This window comes from Phalaenopsis equestris, unplaced genomic scaffold, assembly GCF_001263595.1.
Source record: "Phalaenopsis equestris unplaced genomic scaffold, ASM126359v1 Scaffold232347, whole genome shotgun sequence".
Taxonomy (NCBI): Eukaryota; Viridiplantae; Streptophyta; class Magnoliopsida; order Asparagales; family Orchidaceae; genus Phalaenopsis; species Phalaenopsis equestris.
This window is the reverse complement of record NW_018250313.1, coordinates 53,608-70,770: the sequence shown is the minus strand read 5'-3', so window position 1 is coordinate 70,770 and position 17,163 is coordinate 53,608. Positions and strand designations below refer to the sequence as shown.

The 17,163-nt window shown below is 32.7% G+C and overlaps 1 protein-coding gene and 1 pseudogene across 1 annotated transcript in view; both read left to right on the top strand.

Moving 5' to 3' along the window:
* Positions 1-17,163, top strand: part of LOC110038269 (mitochondrial import inner membrane translocase subunit TIM50) — a 70,886-nt gene that overhangs the window by 9,557 nt on the left and 44,166 nt on the right. The window contains exons 3-5 of the mRNA XM_020743050.1: positions 1,911-1,947; positions 14,287-14,348; positions 14,433-14,546. Coding sequence (XP_020598709.1) covers positions 1,911-1,947; positions 14,287-14,348; positions 14,433-14,546 — 213 coding nt within the window. The remainder of the gene's footprint in view (positions 1-1,910; positions 1,948-14,286; positions 14,349-14,432; positions 14,547-17,163) is intronic.
* On the top strand, positions 11,928-13,488 carry LOC110038268 (annotated as a pseudogene).

Below are 17,163 nucleotides of genomic sequence, written 5' to 3'. Positions count from 1 at the left end.
GTTTTATCCACGGGAAGGTCCACGGGAAGGATATCATCAGCAAAAAGAATACACCAAAGTACATCCTCCTGTAAATGTCTAGTAAGACCATCCATAACTAAAGCAAAAAGATATGGAGTTGATCCCTAATGTAATTCAACAAAAATAGGAAATATTTGGTCAATTCTCCTTCAGTTCGAACACAAGTAACAACTCTAGTATACATATCTTTAATGACTTGAATATAAGTCATATCAACACCTTTCTTCTCAAGAACGCTCCAGAGGACATCTCTTGGAACCTTATCGTAAGCTTTTTTCTAAATAAAAAAAAAATCAAATGTAGATTCTCTTTATTATCTCTGAACTTCTCCATCAAACCTCTCAATAAATGTATAGCTTCTATGGTAGACCTGCTCGGCATAAAACCAAATTGATTATGAGAAATCTTTGTAATACATCTTAACCTATGTTCAATTGCCTTCTCCCATAATTTTAAAGTATGACACATCAACTTACTTCCTCTATAATTTGCACACTCTCGTGCACTTTATTCTTAAAAATGAGAACCAAAATACTCTTCCTCCACTCCTCAGACATCTTTTTAATTTTTAAAATAATATTAAAGACTTTAGTAAGCTAAGAAACTCCCAAATCTCCAAAATAATTCCACACTTCAATTGAGATATCATCAGGTTCTATAGACTTTCCACCCTTTATTTTCTTTAAAGCCTCCTCAACTTCTTTTTTACTAATGCGATGGTAAGAATGAAACATTTTATTATTATTAACGAAAATAAGATCACTAAGGTCGATTGTATTTTCAGAAAGTTCATTAAAAAGTTTATCAAAATAACTCATCCACCTATATTGAATATCCACCTATTCATCCACCTATATTGAATATCTTTTTCTATGAAAAACACTTTCTGATTTTCATCTTTAATACACTTTAGGTTAAATCTTTACTTTTCTTTTCTCTTTGTTTGGCTAGTTTATGCATATATTTTTTACCCTCCTTATGATCTAATCTATCATAAAGATCACTAAAAATATAATTTTTTAGCTTTTAATTCATTTTTTTTCTAATTATTTGCATTTGATTGCCTGTTAACCATTAGAGAAATTTATCAATTTTTTGGGTTTTATTGATAAACTAATTGAAATTTTTAATAAAAACTCTTTTTTTTTATTTATACATTTATTTTAATTATATGTGTATATATATATCATCTTGCAAATTTTTTGTTTGTGCATCTAGTGTCATCGGCCTCAATTTGTGTTGTGTTGACCTCCCTAACAAGATAATTTTGTGTTTTTACGTTTATGAAGGAATTGACCATGTTTTTTTGACATTCCAGACCCTTTGGCGCTGTTTGTTCTGTAGGAGGATGTTATTTTGAGTGGTTTCAATGTTAATCGCTGCAATTATGGCTTGTTTCATGTGTATCATTGCGGTGATCCTCATTAGGCATTTTCGATTTTTATCGTGTTAGATAATATGGACATTATAGAGAGGTTAACAAATTCCTTCAGCAAGTATGGTGGACGTTTAGAATAGATCATATTTGTTGCTAGCTAACTGACCCTGTAGATCTCCGAGAGTTTGTTTGGATGTTACACCGAGCGTTTTACTTCAAAATACATTGATATTTTCTTATGGGACCTTGTAGTAAACTTGATGTGTTTAACATTTTTCTTGCTGTGAGCTTTTGCACATGCGTGATACTAATTAACAACGTATTGTGTGATGGTATTTTGCAGTAAAAGACCAAAAAATATGTTTTCCTTGCTATAAAATGACATTTGGTTGATGAATTTCCTCTTTTAAAAATATTTCATGTTTTAAGGGCATTCTGACAGTCAAAAACTTCAACTCATCTCATGTCTTGTTGCTTATGCTGATTATGATTGTTTTTCTCTTTCCCACAGAAATTTCAGGCCATGTTGTACTCTGCAGCTATTAAAGGCAAGGCTTCCTCATTTTGGTCTCATTTTCTTTCCTTATTTATCTGGCTGTTTGATAAAAAAACTATTAAAAAAACTATAATATGTTCTGTTTTTTTTTTTTTGATTTTATTAATCATACATATTTTATATAACAAAACTTATCCATTGCATGATGCATATTATTATCCAACACAATATATTTCTTCCTTGCAGAAATCTGAGTAGGAAAAGGATTACTCGGAAATATAGGAACATTAAAGTTTTATTATAGCTTTGTTGACATAGTTTTAAAGAACAAACTTTTCATAACTATTAAATGTCGAGAATGAACATTTCATTCTGAACCGATGGAAGTTTTGCATTAGCCAGGAGTTAAATTATTCTTATATGGTGCATAGATCAACCTAAAATTGGAGATAAGATTTTAAATATCATAATTCTAACATCCATTCTACTACCATCATGCTTAATGCATAATGTCATGGACACAGAGAAAACAAAATACATCTTTTCCTTTACAACATTTAAGGCGAATGTTTGCATGTTATAGATAGCCATATTCCTAGTCACTACAACCATCATCAAGCATATTTGCTAACAATTAGATAATCATTTGTCAGATGTCATAACTAGCTCAGGGTTTGGAATAATACTTTTACGTTGTGGTTGATACAGCCTATGTATCAACCGCAAACTATGTGATGCCTCAAATCAATCATTAGGTAGACAATTTTCCAAGAAAATTGTAACCTCATATATTTAGCCATTAAAAATATTTGGCTTTTGGTTGTGAGCTTTGTCTTTCAACCAAGAGGGCCTTGGTTCAAGGTGTTGCATATGTGGTGTACGATTAATTTCTCATATTTCTCAAAAAAGGGAAAAGGTTTGCTCTCTATATTGAATACACGATGTTCAAGTTGTGGAATTGAATAACTAAGCTTCTTTAAGAAGTTTAGTTATTAATCCTTTTAATTCATTAAAAATTCTGTTATTATATATCCAGTACTGTTGAATTACGATATCTATATTCTGTGTTTAAAAAAAATAATTAAATTTCTTTTGTTATTGACCTTAATACTTTTGTATTTTGATTAACATCAAAGTCTTTTTTTAATTACGAATCAACTTTATGTACTTGTTTATGCGAATTACATATTCAAATGTTTACTGTATGCCTTGAAAATATAAGATTTGCCTTGCATATGCACTTAGTTCTAAGTTAAAAAAGCCCTAAAATCTAAAACCCTAAGCCTTAAAAATCAAGAAATCATATTAAAAAGCTCTGGTAGTAAATAATTTTACAAATAGAAAGAGAAATTTCCTTCACTGTGTTGATCTGAAGTGAAAAAAAGAAAGAAAAGCAATCGCAATACACTTTGAAACTTCATGTATGGTGAATATCTATTTATTTGTAACAAAGATATACAATAATAATAAAAGAGTGAGATTGTAAAACAGCTTAATCTAGATAAGAAATAATGTGAGAGCAATGACTTACCAAGGGAGTTGAGGGATGTTTGTTTGCCACAAAGGTGTAGCTTAGGCTTCAAAAGTTTTGATACTGAAAGGAAATTAGGGGATCTCATTGGGTTGGTGAAATTATTGAGAAACTTGTGTATTATTATGGAAATTTAGGTGGAATTTTCTTAAAGGAAAAACTTTCTAATTTTTCATTCAACTAATATGGGAAAATAACAAATATATATACTACTCTAAGAGACCCTCATACAATTGGAGGGAAATTCAAATCATTATTATAAGAAGGAAAGAAATAAAAACAAAATGATGGACAGTCGAAAGAGAACAATTTCTCCCCCTCAAATATAGCAGTCTACCTAAATCGTGGGTGGGCCCATGTGGTCTAAGGTTACATGCATTTCAACATTCTCCCTCAAGTTGGGTTGTATATGTCATACATCTCAAACTTACTACTAAGATCATTAAAGTGATGTCGAGGAAGAGCTTTGGTAAGAATGCCAACAATTTGATACTGAGTTAGGATATAACTTAGCTGGACAACCCCTCCATTGACCTTCTCATAGATGAAGTGTCTGTCAATCTCTATATGTTTGGTTCGATCATGGTGTATCGAATTCTTTGAAATAGTGATGGCTGACTGATTATCATCGAACTTCATAATAAGGCTTTTGTTCTCTGCGTAATTCTACTAGTAATTTCTTTAGCCACATCCCTTCATAAATTCCTAAGACCAGGGCATGATACTCAAATTTTACACTATTTCTTACCACCACAATTTGCTTTTTTACTTTTTCTAGTAATCTGATTATCCCATACAAATAAGTAATAACCAGTGGTTGATCTTCTATAAGTCAGTTCTCTTACCCATCTAGTATTTGTGTAGATTTTAATATTACGATTCTTAGATTTCTTGAATATCAATTCACATTTTGGTGTCTTCTTTAGGTGCATCAGAATTCGAAAGACCACTTCTAAATCATCATCATTTGTATCGCTCATATGATGACTTACTACTCCTACAATAAAAGCAACGTCAGGCCTTATATGTGACAAATAAATAAGTTTTCCCACAAGTATTTGTTACCTCCCTTTATCAACTGAGGTGTCATATTCTCCTTTTGATGCTCATCGATTGAGAACCATAGGAATATCTACTTTTTTTCATCTCTACGTTTCTGTCTCCTTTAATAAAGTCAATAATATATTCTCTCTTGGTTATGATAGTGCCTTTTTTGGATCTAACGATTTTTATTCCTAGGAAGTATGTTAAACTTTTGTGATTTTTGAACTCAAACTCATAAGTCATTATTCTTTTGATTGTCTAAATTTTCCTTACATCATTGCCATATCTACATATATCATAAGGATGTCTATCATACATTTTTCATTTGATTTCATAAACAAAGTGTGATCAATCTGATACTGATAGTACCTATTGACAAAAATATTATTGGTGAATCTTTTAAATCATGATCTTGGGGATTATTTTAGCCCTAATGATTTTTTTTGTTTTTACACTAGTTGATTATTTATATTGTTCCTTAATCCTAGAGGTATATCAATGTACATGTCTTCTTTAAGACCAGTATTAAGTAATGCATTTATAATATCCAGTTGACACTGATAGTACCCACTAAGAAATGTATTTTTAATGTTTAGCTCGACACTGATAATATCCATTTGCAAGAATAGTCTTGGTGAACCTTTTAAGCTATGCTCCGAGAGATTGTTTCAACCCATATATTAATTTTTTTTGCAAACTAGCTGATTATTTGTGTTGTTCCTAATCCTGAAGGTATCTTCACGTGCACTTCTTCCTCAAGGTACCTATTAAGAAATGCATTTTTAATCTCTAGCTGTAAAGGCCAGTCCTGGTTGACAACCCATGATAGTAATACTTTTACTATGTTGAGTTTCACCACTGATGCAAATGTCTCTTGGTAGTCGATCTATAGGGTAGGGTGAACCCTTTTGCTACAAGTCCAATTTAGAATTTTTATATGTTCCCATCTATGTTGTTTTTAACACTAAATACCTGTTTGCACCATATAATTTTCTTCCCAGACAGTAAAGTTGTTATGATCTGAATACCATTCTTTTTAATTTCAAAATCTCTTTTTCCACAACATTTTTTCAAGTAGGAATAGATAAGGCTTCTTGGATTGAATTGAAGATATGCACATTATGTAAGTTTCAAACAAAAGATTTGTAAGAGGATAATTTTTCATAGGTCACAATTTCTTCTATGGGGTGTTTTGTACATTCTTGTGCTCCTTTTTCCTCTGTAGTTCTCTTGATGTGTTGACCCGACCTCTGTGTGAATAATTAGGGTGTGGAGTTGGTTCCATTGATTTGCATTTATGATTTTGCATATTATCCCTTACATTCTTATTAGATTTTTTCTTTCTAGTGTGCACATTAAGTTCTTGGCTCTTAATGGAGCTGTAGGAGAATTTTGTGGAGTAGAAGTTGATTTTCAGGTTAATTGTGATAGTGGGGACAGGGATTAGTTCATCAGGATATATGAAAAGTGAGTTTGCGGTTTCTGATTGTTACCTCAAATCTGATAATCTCTCAAACTCTACCCCTGAATGTTAGATTTGGTTTAATATGGTTGGTTTTCAAGGAAGGTGACATCCATGGAGTTAAATAATTTTTGTGTTTTTGGATTGTAACATTTATACTTCTTTCTGTTTGAAGAGTATCCCACAAAGATGTATTTGATTGACCTGAGGTCAAATTTGGTTTGATGTGGTTGATGTAGATGAATAAAAGTGATGCGACAAAAAAATTTTTGTTTGAAGAGTATTCCACAGATGCATTTGATTGACTTGAGATCAAGTTTGTTTTGATGTGGTTGATATAAATGAACAAAAGCGACGGAAATTTTTTTTTTAGTAGATTAGAGGCGAAAAATTGAATGTGGGGGTAGGATTTTATGGGGGTGTTAAGAGGTTAGTTAAAGTTTAGTACATTGCTGGGCATCCTATTTATGAGATAAGTGGGAGTGAGAATTGCATCTCATAGAAGTATTTGGGTGGTTTTTAGTGAATAAAATGGAACGGATCACTTCGAGGAGATGCATGTTCTTTCTCTCAAGCACGCCATTATGTTGGGGTGTGCCAACACAAGAGCTTAGATGTATGGGTGTAAACAAGCCAAACGCGAGCGAGCTCAGACTCAGCTCGTGTTCGGCTCATTTATATTTCGAGCTCAAAAAGTGTGTTCGTGTTCGACTCATTTGCGTAGCGAGCCGAACACCAGCTGTTCACGAACAAATAGTCGTTTTGACAACCCTAATCATGTAGCCATAAGATGTTAAATGTTGGGGGCAAGATTTAAAAATTATTGTTTATATTAAAACATCATTTGTTTTATTCTATTTTCTTAATCAATATTTTAATTGGTTATAAATCTTTGTAGCCTTGTAGTCAATTATATTTTCTTAAAATACTACTTAATATATAAACTTGACGAGTAGTATTTCGAGCCAAAATGAGCTAAACACGAACGAACAAATTTTTATTTGTGTTCAGCTCCTTTATTTAGCGAACGAGCCGAACACAAGCTCTTCGTGAACAACGAGCCTTTTTGACAGCCCTACTTAGATGAATGATATTATTGTTGGATAGATAAAAGTTGAGCGTGGAATTGTAATAATCTTTTGTATTATTTGTTTTGAGAATCTGAATTTTGTTCTCAAATCGGGCGAGGACCATGTTGCGAAAGGTTTCAAATATACTTGCAGTTCCAAATTTTTCCATCATGAGAAAGGTCCAATGACCATCAATGAAGGTGATTAATCGCGTAGCGTTATTTATATTTTTTTATTTTTGAGGGGCCCTATATATCACTATGAATCATAGAGAAAGGGATGTGTTGGTTTGTATTTCAATTTTGAGTACACTTGTCGAGTATATTTATAACAACTTGACAAGTTTCAAACTGATGAAAAATAAGCTTTTTATTAATGAACAAATGATATAATTTTTCAATATAATAGAAATTAAATATCTCCAAGGTGAAAATGTCATAATTTGACTAGCATGAGAAACAGACACAGATACAAGATTTGACTCATAGAATTGTGATTGGTAGGACGGTCCTTTTGAAGTGGGAGTTCTAGTGAGCAGATAAAGTCCATGATGCATATCAGCACTACCAATCACCTTCCCTGAGTCCATCATTTAAAATTTACACAAATTAGGGTAGAATTTAGTAAAACAATTCATGTCACCAGTAAGTTTTATGAGGGATAGTAAATTATAGTTAAATTTAGGAAAAATAAACACTAATTGAAGAATAAGTTTCTTTGTGAGTTGCACACTTCCTCTTTTTTCCACAGATGAGAGGGAGGCATCTATTGTTCTAACTATAGTCAAATTTTCAAAAAATAGATTAGATTGACACTTCCTCTTCCTTCCACAGATGAGAGGGAGTCATCTATTATTCTAATTGTAGTCAAATTTTGAAAAAATAGATTAGATTGTTTTTAAGACACTGCCTAGGTTGCTTGCAAAGCTCTTTCGAAGCTTCCAACACCATTTATTTGAGAATACCCACACCTCCTCCCTCCCCAACAAACACTTGAAGTAATCCACTCTTCCTTGCATTTTCAACCATAAAAATTTAGAGGTCCTTTCCATAGGATAAGGATCACATTCCTAAATAGCACTTTGCGCGCTCTCCCTGCCGAGCATCTCCATAGGAGGGCTGGTTGCTCTCTTGCATTTGGAGGAGAAAGACACAATCATAACCGTCTATTTCCTCTTCTTGAAATGGACGGTTCTGAGTAAAACATTAGATCACTTATTTAAACTAGTGAGCCCCACATCATTAATCATAGAGTTAATTAGAAGCCGCCACTAGGGATCGACTGTTGTGGCAAGTCAGAGTAGAAGAATAGAACACAACGACAACAAGCCTTTATTTCACTAAGTGGTTGGCTACGTGAATCCTTTTTCTCCATTGCGTCCTATTGAGTGTCACCTATTGAGTGTCATATTTCGAGTGTCATATTTCCATTTAATTTTAATAAATTAAGATCATTTTTTATAAAATATGCCCATGTCTTTCTAGGTCTACTTCTGCCTTTCTTAAAATACGTCGAATATAAAACATCTACACTCGTAATCAGATCATCAGATGGTCGTGTTTAATGTGACCAAGCCATCTAAGAAGGCTCTCTAATTTTTTCCATCACTGGAGCTACAACAACCCTATCACGGATATATTTATTTTGCATTTTGTCTCAAAGTGTAAAGCCACTCATCCATCGAATAATTCTCATCCCAGCAACACTTAAGTTGGTTTTGTGCTTCTCTTTTAAAGGCCAACATTCAGCGCCATAGAGCATTGCAGGTCTTACCAGCATCTTATAAAATTTTCTTTTCAGTCTAACCAGAACTTTTCTATCACACAATAGGACCGAAGCATTCCTCCACTTCAACCAGCCAGCTATAATTCTATTAATAACATCCCCATTAATGTCACCATCATTTTGAATAATAGACCTGAATTTGATCACCCATAGTTACATTTCTGTCACTATAGATACTACTACTAAAATTACATTCCATGTATTCAGTTATAGTTCTACTCAAACGAAGGCCTTTATAATCCAAGGCAGACCTCCATAATTCAAGTTTTTCCTGAGTTTTTTCTTTGTTATTATCCATAAGAAGGATGTCATCAACAAAAAGCATACACCAGGGTACATCCTCTTGTAAGAGCCTCTGGTAAGTGTCCAGTAAACCCATCCATAACTAAAGCAAAAGGATATGGGCTTAAAGCCGATCACTGAAGATCCCTGATGTAATCCAACAGAAATAGGAAAATAATTGGTCAATCTTCCTTTTGTTCGAACACAAGTAATAGCTCTAGTATACACATCTTTAATGACTTGAATATAATTCTTATCAACACCTTTTATCTCTAGAACTCTTCAAAGAATATCTCTTGCAACCTTACCATAAGCTTATTCTAAATCAATAAAATCGTATGTAGATCCTCTTTATATGTAGATCCTCTTTATTCAGATCCTCTTTATTCTCTTTGAACTTCTCCATCAAACCTTTCAATAAATGTATAGCTTCCATAGTAGACCTGCTCAACATAAGTCTAAATTGAATATGAGAAATCTTTGTAACACACCTTAACCAGTGTTCAATTACCCTCTCCCATAATTTTAAAGTATGACATCAACTTAAATCCTCTACAATTTGCACACTCTAGTGCATCTCCTTTATTCTTAAAAATGGGGATCAAAATACTCTTCCTTCACTCCCCAGGCGTCTTTCAGTTTTTAAAATAATATTAAAGAATTTAGTAGTCCAAAAAACCCCCAAATCTACTATATATTTCCATATTTCAGTTGGGATATTATTAGATTCTACAGCCTTTTCACCCTTATTTTTCTTTAAAACCTTCTCAATTTCTATTATATTAATGTCACGGTAAAAATGAAATATTTTATTATTATTAATGATATTAAGATCACTTAGATTTATCGTATTTTCATATACTTCATTAAAAAGTTTATCTAAATAACTCACCCATCTATGTTGAATATCTTTTTTTAAGAAAAATACTTTTTGATTTTTTCTAACACTTAAGTTAATTTTTTACTTTTTTTTCTTTGTTTAACTAGTTTGTACATATATATTTCACTCTTTTTAGTATCTAATCTGTAATAAAGATCACTAAAAACATAATTTTTTAGCGTCACAGAGGGTTCTCTTAGACATCAATTGGGTCATTTTATATTTTTCCCAATTTTCTATGCTTTTACATTTAAAACAATTTTTATAACATAATTTCTTATATTTTTATCTTTTCTTCATCTTATTATTCAACCACCAACTATTTTTATTTATAGAATTTTTTTTATTCTCCAGATACATCTTTGCCACTTGTTTAATAGTGCCTGTTATTTTATCCCACATTGAATTTGCTCCTTCATGATTATCCAAAATCTTGAAACCTTGAAGTTTATTTGTAAAAATAATTTTATTTGTCATTTAGCTGCCTCCAAGTAATTCTACGACAATGATTCCTAATATTCTTTATTTTATAACTCTTCATCTTGAAATCTACGACTAAAAATTGATGTTAAGCAATTAAATTCTCACTTGAAATGATCTTATAATCTTTATATTCTTGACGACCTCTTCTTTTCATTAGAAAATAATCAAATTGTGTTTTATTAGAACCATTCTTATAAGTAATGATATGCTCATTTCTTTTCATGAATAAATTATTAGAAATAACAAAATCATACTCTAAAGCAAAATCTAATATAACTTTGTCTTCTTCATTAATCACTCTAAAACTATAGCCACCATGAGTATTTGTAAAATCTTCTATCGCTCTATCGATATGTCCATTTAAATCTCCTCCAATAAATTTTTTTTTCAAGAGGCATTATTTGTATTAAGTCTTCTAGGTCATTTTAGAATTTTTTTTGGAACCCATATCTAAACCTACTTGAGGAACATAAACACTTATAATGTTTAAAAATTTTAGTATCAACAATAAACTTAAGAGTTATAATTCTATCTCTAATTCTATTAATTTTTACAATATTATCTTTCAAACTCTTATCTATAATTATATCTGCATCATTTCTAGTGCGACTCTCACTTGAATACCAAAATTTAATACCTACCGATCTCCTTAGTCTTTTGCTTCAACCCATTTAGTTTCTTGAATACATAAGATATTTATCTTTCGATAAATCATAATATTAACTAATTTCATTAATTTACATGTGAGAGTTCTTTTATTTTAGCATTTTATCCTAATATTAGTTTCATGGAGTAACGTTTTTATCCGCATCCGTCTGTAATGTCAGAGCCCTTGTTTATTTGACATTACACTCGGACGCTGGTGTTGCAGCCCTTGCGCACTTTTAATTGTATTCTGACCATACAACGCATCGTTTTTAGGGGATGCCCTAGCATTTAAATAATGATCAAAAGAACTCATGTCATGATTTGTCGACAAATTTTATGCTAGCAATCGATTACCTAACACAAACCTTTACTTTTCACATCCGAGGCTTGAGATCTGACAATGACGGTGTTTAATAAAATAATTCAGCTCAATTATGAAAATCAACATGATATTAGAGCAAATCCTAGAGTCTCCAATTGGCGAAAATTCCTATTTCCATCAGCTGACAATTTTTTTTGTGCTGCAGGCCTTCCTCCACATTCTCTTTTCAATTTTTTCGCCATAATTTCCTTCTCGAGACTTTCCCGCCGTCAGAATTTTCTTCTACAGACCCTAGATGTCGGAAACTTCTTCTCCCTGTAGGCTTTAGCAGCAAGTACTCTTTCCTGCAAAAATTATCCGCTAGAATTCCTGTAAGTTGCTATTGCTGTTTTTTTTCTTCCCCGCCTTCTTCCTGCTGGAAACTCCTGTCTCTGCAAGGTTCGATCGCTGTATTCACTGTTGGCTCTCCCATTGCTGGCTGGGAAATTTCGCTGCTGCAGTTTTCCTGCTGGCTTGTGCTGCTAAACCTTCTTGCAGGCCACTATAGGCTTCCCTTATGTTTCCCAACAGGAGTTTTTATATTTCCTTGCAGCATCAGCGTTAGCCGCTGTAGCACATATTATTCAACCATCATCACAACAACTCTTCTTCTTGTCCACGGCAGCGTCGACCCCATGGCTAGCTCTCATTCTCGAATTGCGATCATTGTAGTTTTGGGAGAAGAAAGCGCCAATGCTGTGAATTGGGTTGTCCATAATTTCCTTCGACTTGGTGATGCTGTCATCCTCCTTCATGTTCACTCCACTTTTTTAATTTATGTTGCTGATTGAGGATGGATAGACCACTTCGTTTTAGAGCTTGCGGCTGCCACTGAAGAGGCTGACTTCGAGCAGTCGCAATAGGAACTTGAGGAAGATTTTGTTGCCTTCACTATCACCAAAGCACATCTCATCCCGCCGCTTTTAGAGTGACATATCCCCTTCAAGATCCACATTGTAAAGGATCATGACATGGAAGAGAGGCTCTGCCTAGAGGTGGAGAGGCTTGGGCTCTGTGCTATTATTGTGGGCAGCAGAGGATTTGGGGCGTCTAAGAGGAGCTTTAAAGGGAGGCTTGATAACGTCAACGATTATTGTATTCACCACTATGTTCACCCTGTGGTGGTAGTGCAATACCTTGTCAAATCTGCAGGTGGTATGACTGAAGATGCGATCACTTTCAACACTGTAACTGCCATTATGATTAATAAGGCTCCGGAGCTTTTCTGCAGCAGGCATTTCTTCAGAGCTTTTTTCTTGCTGTTGCCCAAGCTTCAGTGTTTTTTTTTGCGGTAGACCCGCATCCGAAGGTTTTTCTGTCGCAGCCTACCTTTGAAGCTTTTTCCTACAACAGACCTTCCTCCGGGGAAACCTTACAACAGACCCTCCTCCCGAGCTTTTCCCTGCAATAGGACCTCCTTCTGCGCTTTTCCCTGCAACAGGACCTCCGGAGCTTTTCCTTACAACATGACCTCCTCCATAACTTTCCCCTACAACACGCCTTTCTCCACAACTTTTTCCTGTAGCAAACAATCCATAATTTTTTCCTGCAGCAAGCCCGCCTTTGTTCCTCTTTTACTCGCAATCCCTAACTTGCAGGTTTTCCTGCAGGCGTTCTTTCTTTTTCTGCAGGCCATACCTTGCAGCTTTCTCTGCAAGTGTTTTTTCTTTTTTTTTTTACTTGCAAGCTATACCTTGCAGCTTTTCCTGCAGGCCATGCCCTGCATCATTCTCTGCTGGCGTTTTATTTTTTACTTGCAGAACCATATCCTGCAACTTTCCCTGCAAATCTTCTTTCTTTTTCTGTAGGCCATACCCTTCAGCTTTTCCTGCTAGTGTTCTTCCTTTTTACTTGCAGGCCATATCTAGCAACTTTCCCGTCAAATATTTTTCCTTTTCCCTGCAATCATACCATGCAACTTTTCCTACAGGTTGTCTATTTTCATGTAAACTTCCCTGTAGCATTACCAATAGAAACCTTCCGTCTATTTACAAAAACTGCAAAATTTCCAGAAAAATTCCAGTCAAAGACAACCGTAGTCAATTAGAAGTCAGTTTTTTCTTTAAGTTGTCTACTTCCCTACAATATTCTCTACATCATTACCCGTTTGAGCTTTTCCCCTACCTATAGACATTGCAGAAACTGCAGTTTAAGAGAACTAAAAAAAATCTGTAAATGCTCTTGAGGTTGATTACCAGGTATGAGATGAAGACTTGAAGTTCTACCTCACAAAAAATCTTCCTCGCCTATTGTTTGATATTTTCAAATCCAAGTTGAACATGGTTGTCAACCATGTTTTGTTTCAACTTGAGGGAGAGTTGAGGGAGAGTGTTAGAAGTTATATCAGGAAATAATTTATTCATGTTAGAAGTTATGAGGATTGAATTCATTTCCTTGAATTAGATTTATTTTCATTCCTGTTTTAGGCTTTCCTATTTGTTGTCATTTCCTTTATCTCCAAGTAATTATCATGAATTGATTAAATGGAGATACAAGTGTTTTATCTTTTCTTTTATGCTATTTTCTTTTTCTTGTTATTTCCCTTTTCTTTTCTTTTTTATGGATTCATTTAAGGATATTTATACCTCTTTTCATATCAATAAATTAATCCCGCTGAATTCTGAAAGTCAACAATAGCGATTATTTTTGTACAAAATATTACTACTAAATGCCTCCTAAAGTGATCATTTGCACCGCAGAATTTTGCTTATTTTTATTCTTTCAAAGTGAATATTGTAAGTGTGTTTGTTAACCATAGCTGTAAGCTCAGTTGAGTCTATCTTCTTTTTGTTAAGTTTGAAATTGATTGTTCATTTATTGAAGTAGCATTCCTTCATTTGTACAGTGCCCGCCAAGGCCATTGAGCTATATATTGATTTAAGGAGATCAATTGAAGAACATGTCCGGGTTGGTAATCTTGTTGGGTGGGTATGCTGTGCTCATATGGTTTCTTAGGTTTTTCTTCATTTTCTTTTCTTGGTTTCTGAGCAGGGCTTTACCGAACCTTCATCTGACAAGCTTCTCCCAGATTTACATCCTCAGGAACAACATGTCTTTACACTTGTTCTGGACCTCAATGAGACACTAGTGTACTCTGATTGGAAGGTATCTTTTGTTTCAATGTAATTCTTATTTGTTAACGAAACGTCTACATTTGATTGCATGTCCATGCAGCTGCTTGTTCTATGATTAATGTTTATATGCTTGCTTAATGCTTATACTCACCAGTGTATCCTTGTATACAAAATGTGGATTAACAATGGCTAGTTCTGTATAATAAGAATCTTTGACTCTAAGATTTTTAGTCACTTTTACATATAAAAAGGACCATGTCATAATACTAAGTTGATGGATCTAGTTGAGGAATTAAATGAACAATTTTTTGGAAAGGGCTCTGGGTTAACGACCGGGAAAACGATAGCATGACTTTCACTATATGGTCGAGTTACGAATGAAGTGTTATAAATTCTAATTTTCGTTGCATTAATGTAGACCATTTAAAATACTGTTGGTTTTAGTGGCTAGCCTGCAAATATGTTAGATTTCAATGCTGTGCCCATAATCCCATCCATCATTGACAATCTTTAGACTTTAAGGTGCAAAAATCCTTCAGGTTTTTAGAAAATAAATATATGCAGGTTTTGATTTTTTTTCTTTATTTCCAATTTAATTAGTAGTTTTCTAGGTAGAATATCAAAATCATTGGATGCATGTACATGTGTCAATTTAGGTTAAAGGGCTCATTGGGTTTGGACATAAACTCGAATTTAAACCATTTATTAATCATGTTGAGAAGCCGGGCTTGAAACCCAACTTGTCTATAACACAACTGATTTAGACTTGACCCAAACGAAATATATTTATAAGTTTAAATTAAAAAAAAATCAAATATGCTATATAAAAGCATTGCTATGATCTGACCCTGGGCTTAGAATTTTTTAAGACTTAAATAAACCGTCGGACGGTGATAATCAAAATTTTTTTTAATATTCTATAAATAACATTTAATCATTTCAAAACAAATGAAAGAGCCACTACAATTTAAAAAGAAAATTAATTCAATATATGATAAATTTATCTTAATACAGGTTGTCCACATCTTTTATAAATATTCTCATTTATATTACTTATTTTTACTTTACAATTTCAACCTAATAATATTAATTTAAAACAAATGAGCTAACACGCCAGTGAATACTCATACTTCTAAATTATAGTAACATAATGAAGAAGAAAACAATATACATACTAATTAAATTTGAAGTAAAGCAATATAAGAGTATTTGCGGTTTTTACTATTCAGTATGGTTATTCAAGGTGATTTTAAATATTAGCTATTTCTTACTATATCATTCACATATCAATATCTTTTTAATATATATACAATCGTCACAGAAACACCGTCTAAGAATTGTACCAATTAAGTTACATTAATAACCTTTTTTATTTATGTGCATGAGTACTTAATATTTCTCGCTAGTATCATAAATGAGTGAACTCCATCACTGTCAACATACACATGCAAACATACTATAGTCCATATCATTCTTATGCTCATCCCATTCAATTATATCACGTTATATATATATCCTTAATTGAATACGTGATAATAGGTGACCAATAAGGAAAATAACATATAAATCAAAATGAAATTATGTAAGTGGAATTAGAGGTATCAACAACTTCCAATGCAACTCATCTAGAAGAAAATAAAAATGCTATCATAAATCAAAATTAAGAATATTCGCCTTAAATCTCTTTGAAGCCTTGATTAACGTGATGATCTTAATGTTCCTGGTCACTTTTCTTGCTTCATTACTAATTAACCTGTAAACACAAAATCTGAATCTAAGACTCATGAAGCTATAGTTAAAAAAAATTATGTATCTTGACATATATTTACTCTACATAAGTTATGGTTAAATTTCTCTTTCACCGAAACTAATTTTTGACTTTATAAAAAAAATCTAATAATTGATTTATCATGATTATTATCATTTACCCTAAATTTTCAATGTTCACTTAACTTTTATAAAATAGAATTTATTTTAACTTGATTAGTTTTAATCAATTATAACTTCCATAACTCATATGAGATCTAGAAAAAAAAATTACTAAGACTTATTTCTTACTTTATAAAATGATGATTATATAAATCTACATTTGGACAATAATTCTTTGGAGGTACATTTATAATAATTAAATTAATTTTATACTTTATGATAGACATTTCGAGTAATATTTTTATACGGTTCATAAAACTTCGTTGACTAAAGTATGATATCCGCTTATTTGAAATTCATGCATTCCAAAGCATGCATAATGAAATTCTTTCTATTGATGGGGAACTCATAAACATAAATTTATGAGTTCCATTCTTTTAAAATTTTACAAGGATTTCTGGTTTGTAAGTGTTAGAATGGAATAGAGTAGAACTAGAGTGTTTCATATTGATGCAAAGAGGGGTATAAATTCTCTACTACAAGATATACTAGCAAGGAAATAAATAAATAAAAAAATAAACGAAAAAAGAAAGTAAATAAAAGCAAATCAAAGTAATGAATAAAGAAATATGCTTATTAATATTCCAATATTCTAATACTTCCCCTCAACCTGAAACATAGATGTCAGTAATGTGCTACTTAGATTTGAAATCATGGACCACTTGGTTGAGAAATGTTCTTTCTGAGAATATCTGCTAGCTGACCACTATATGACATGA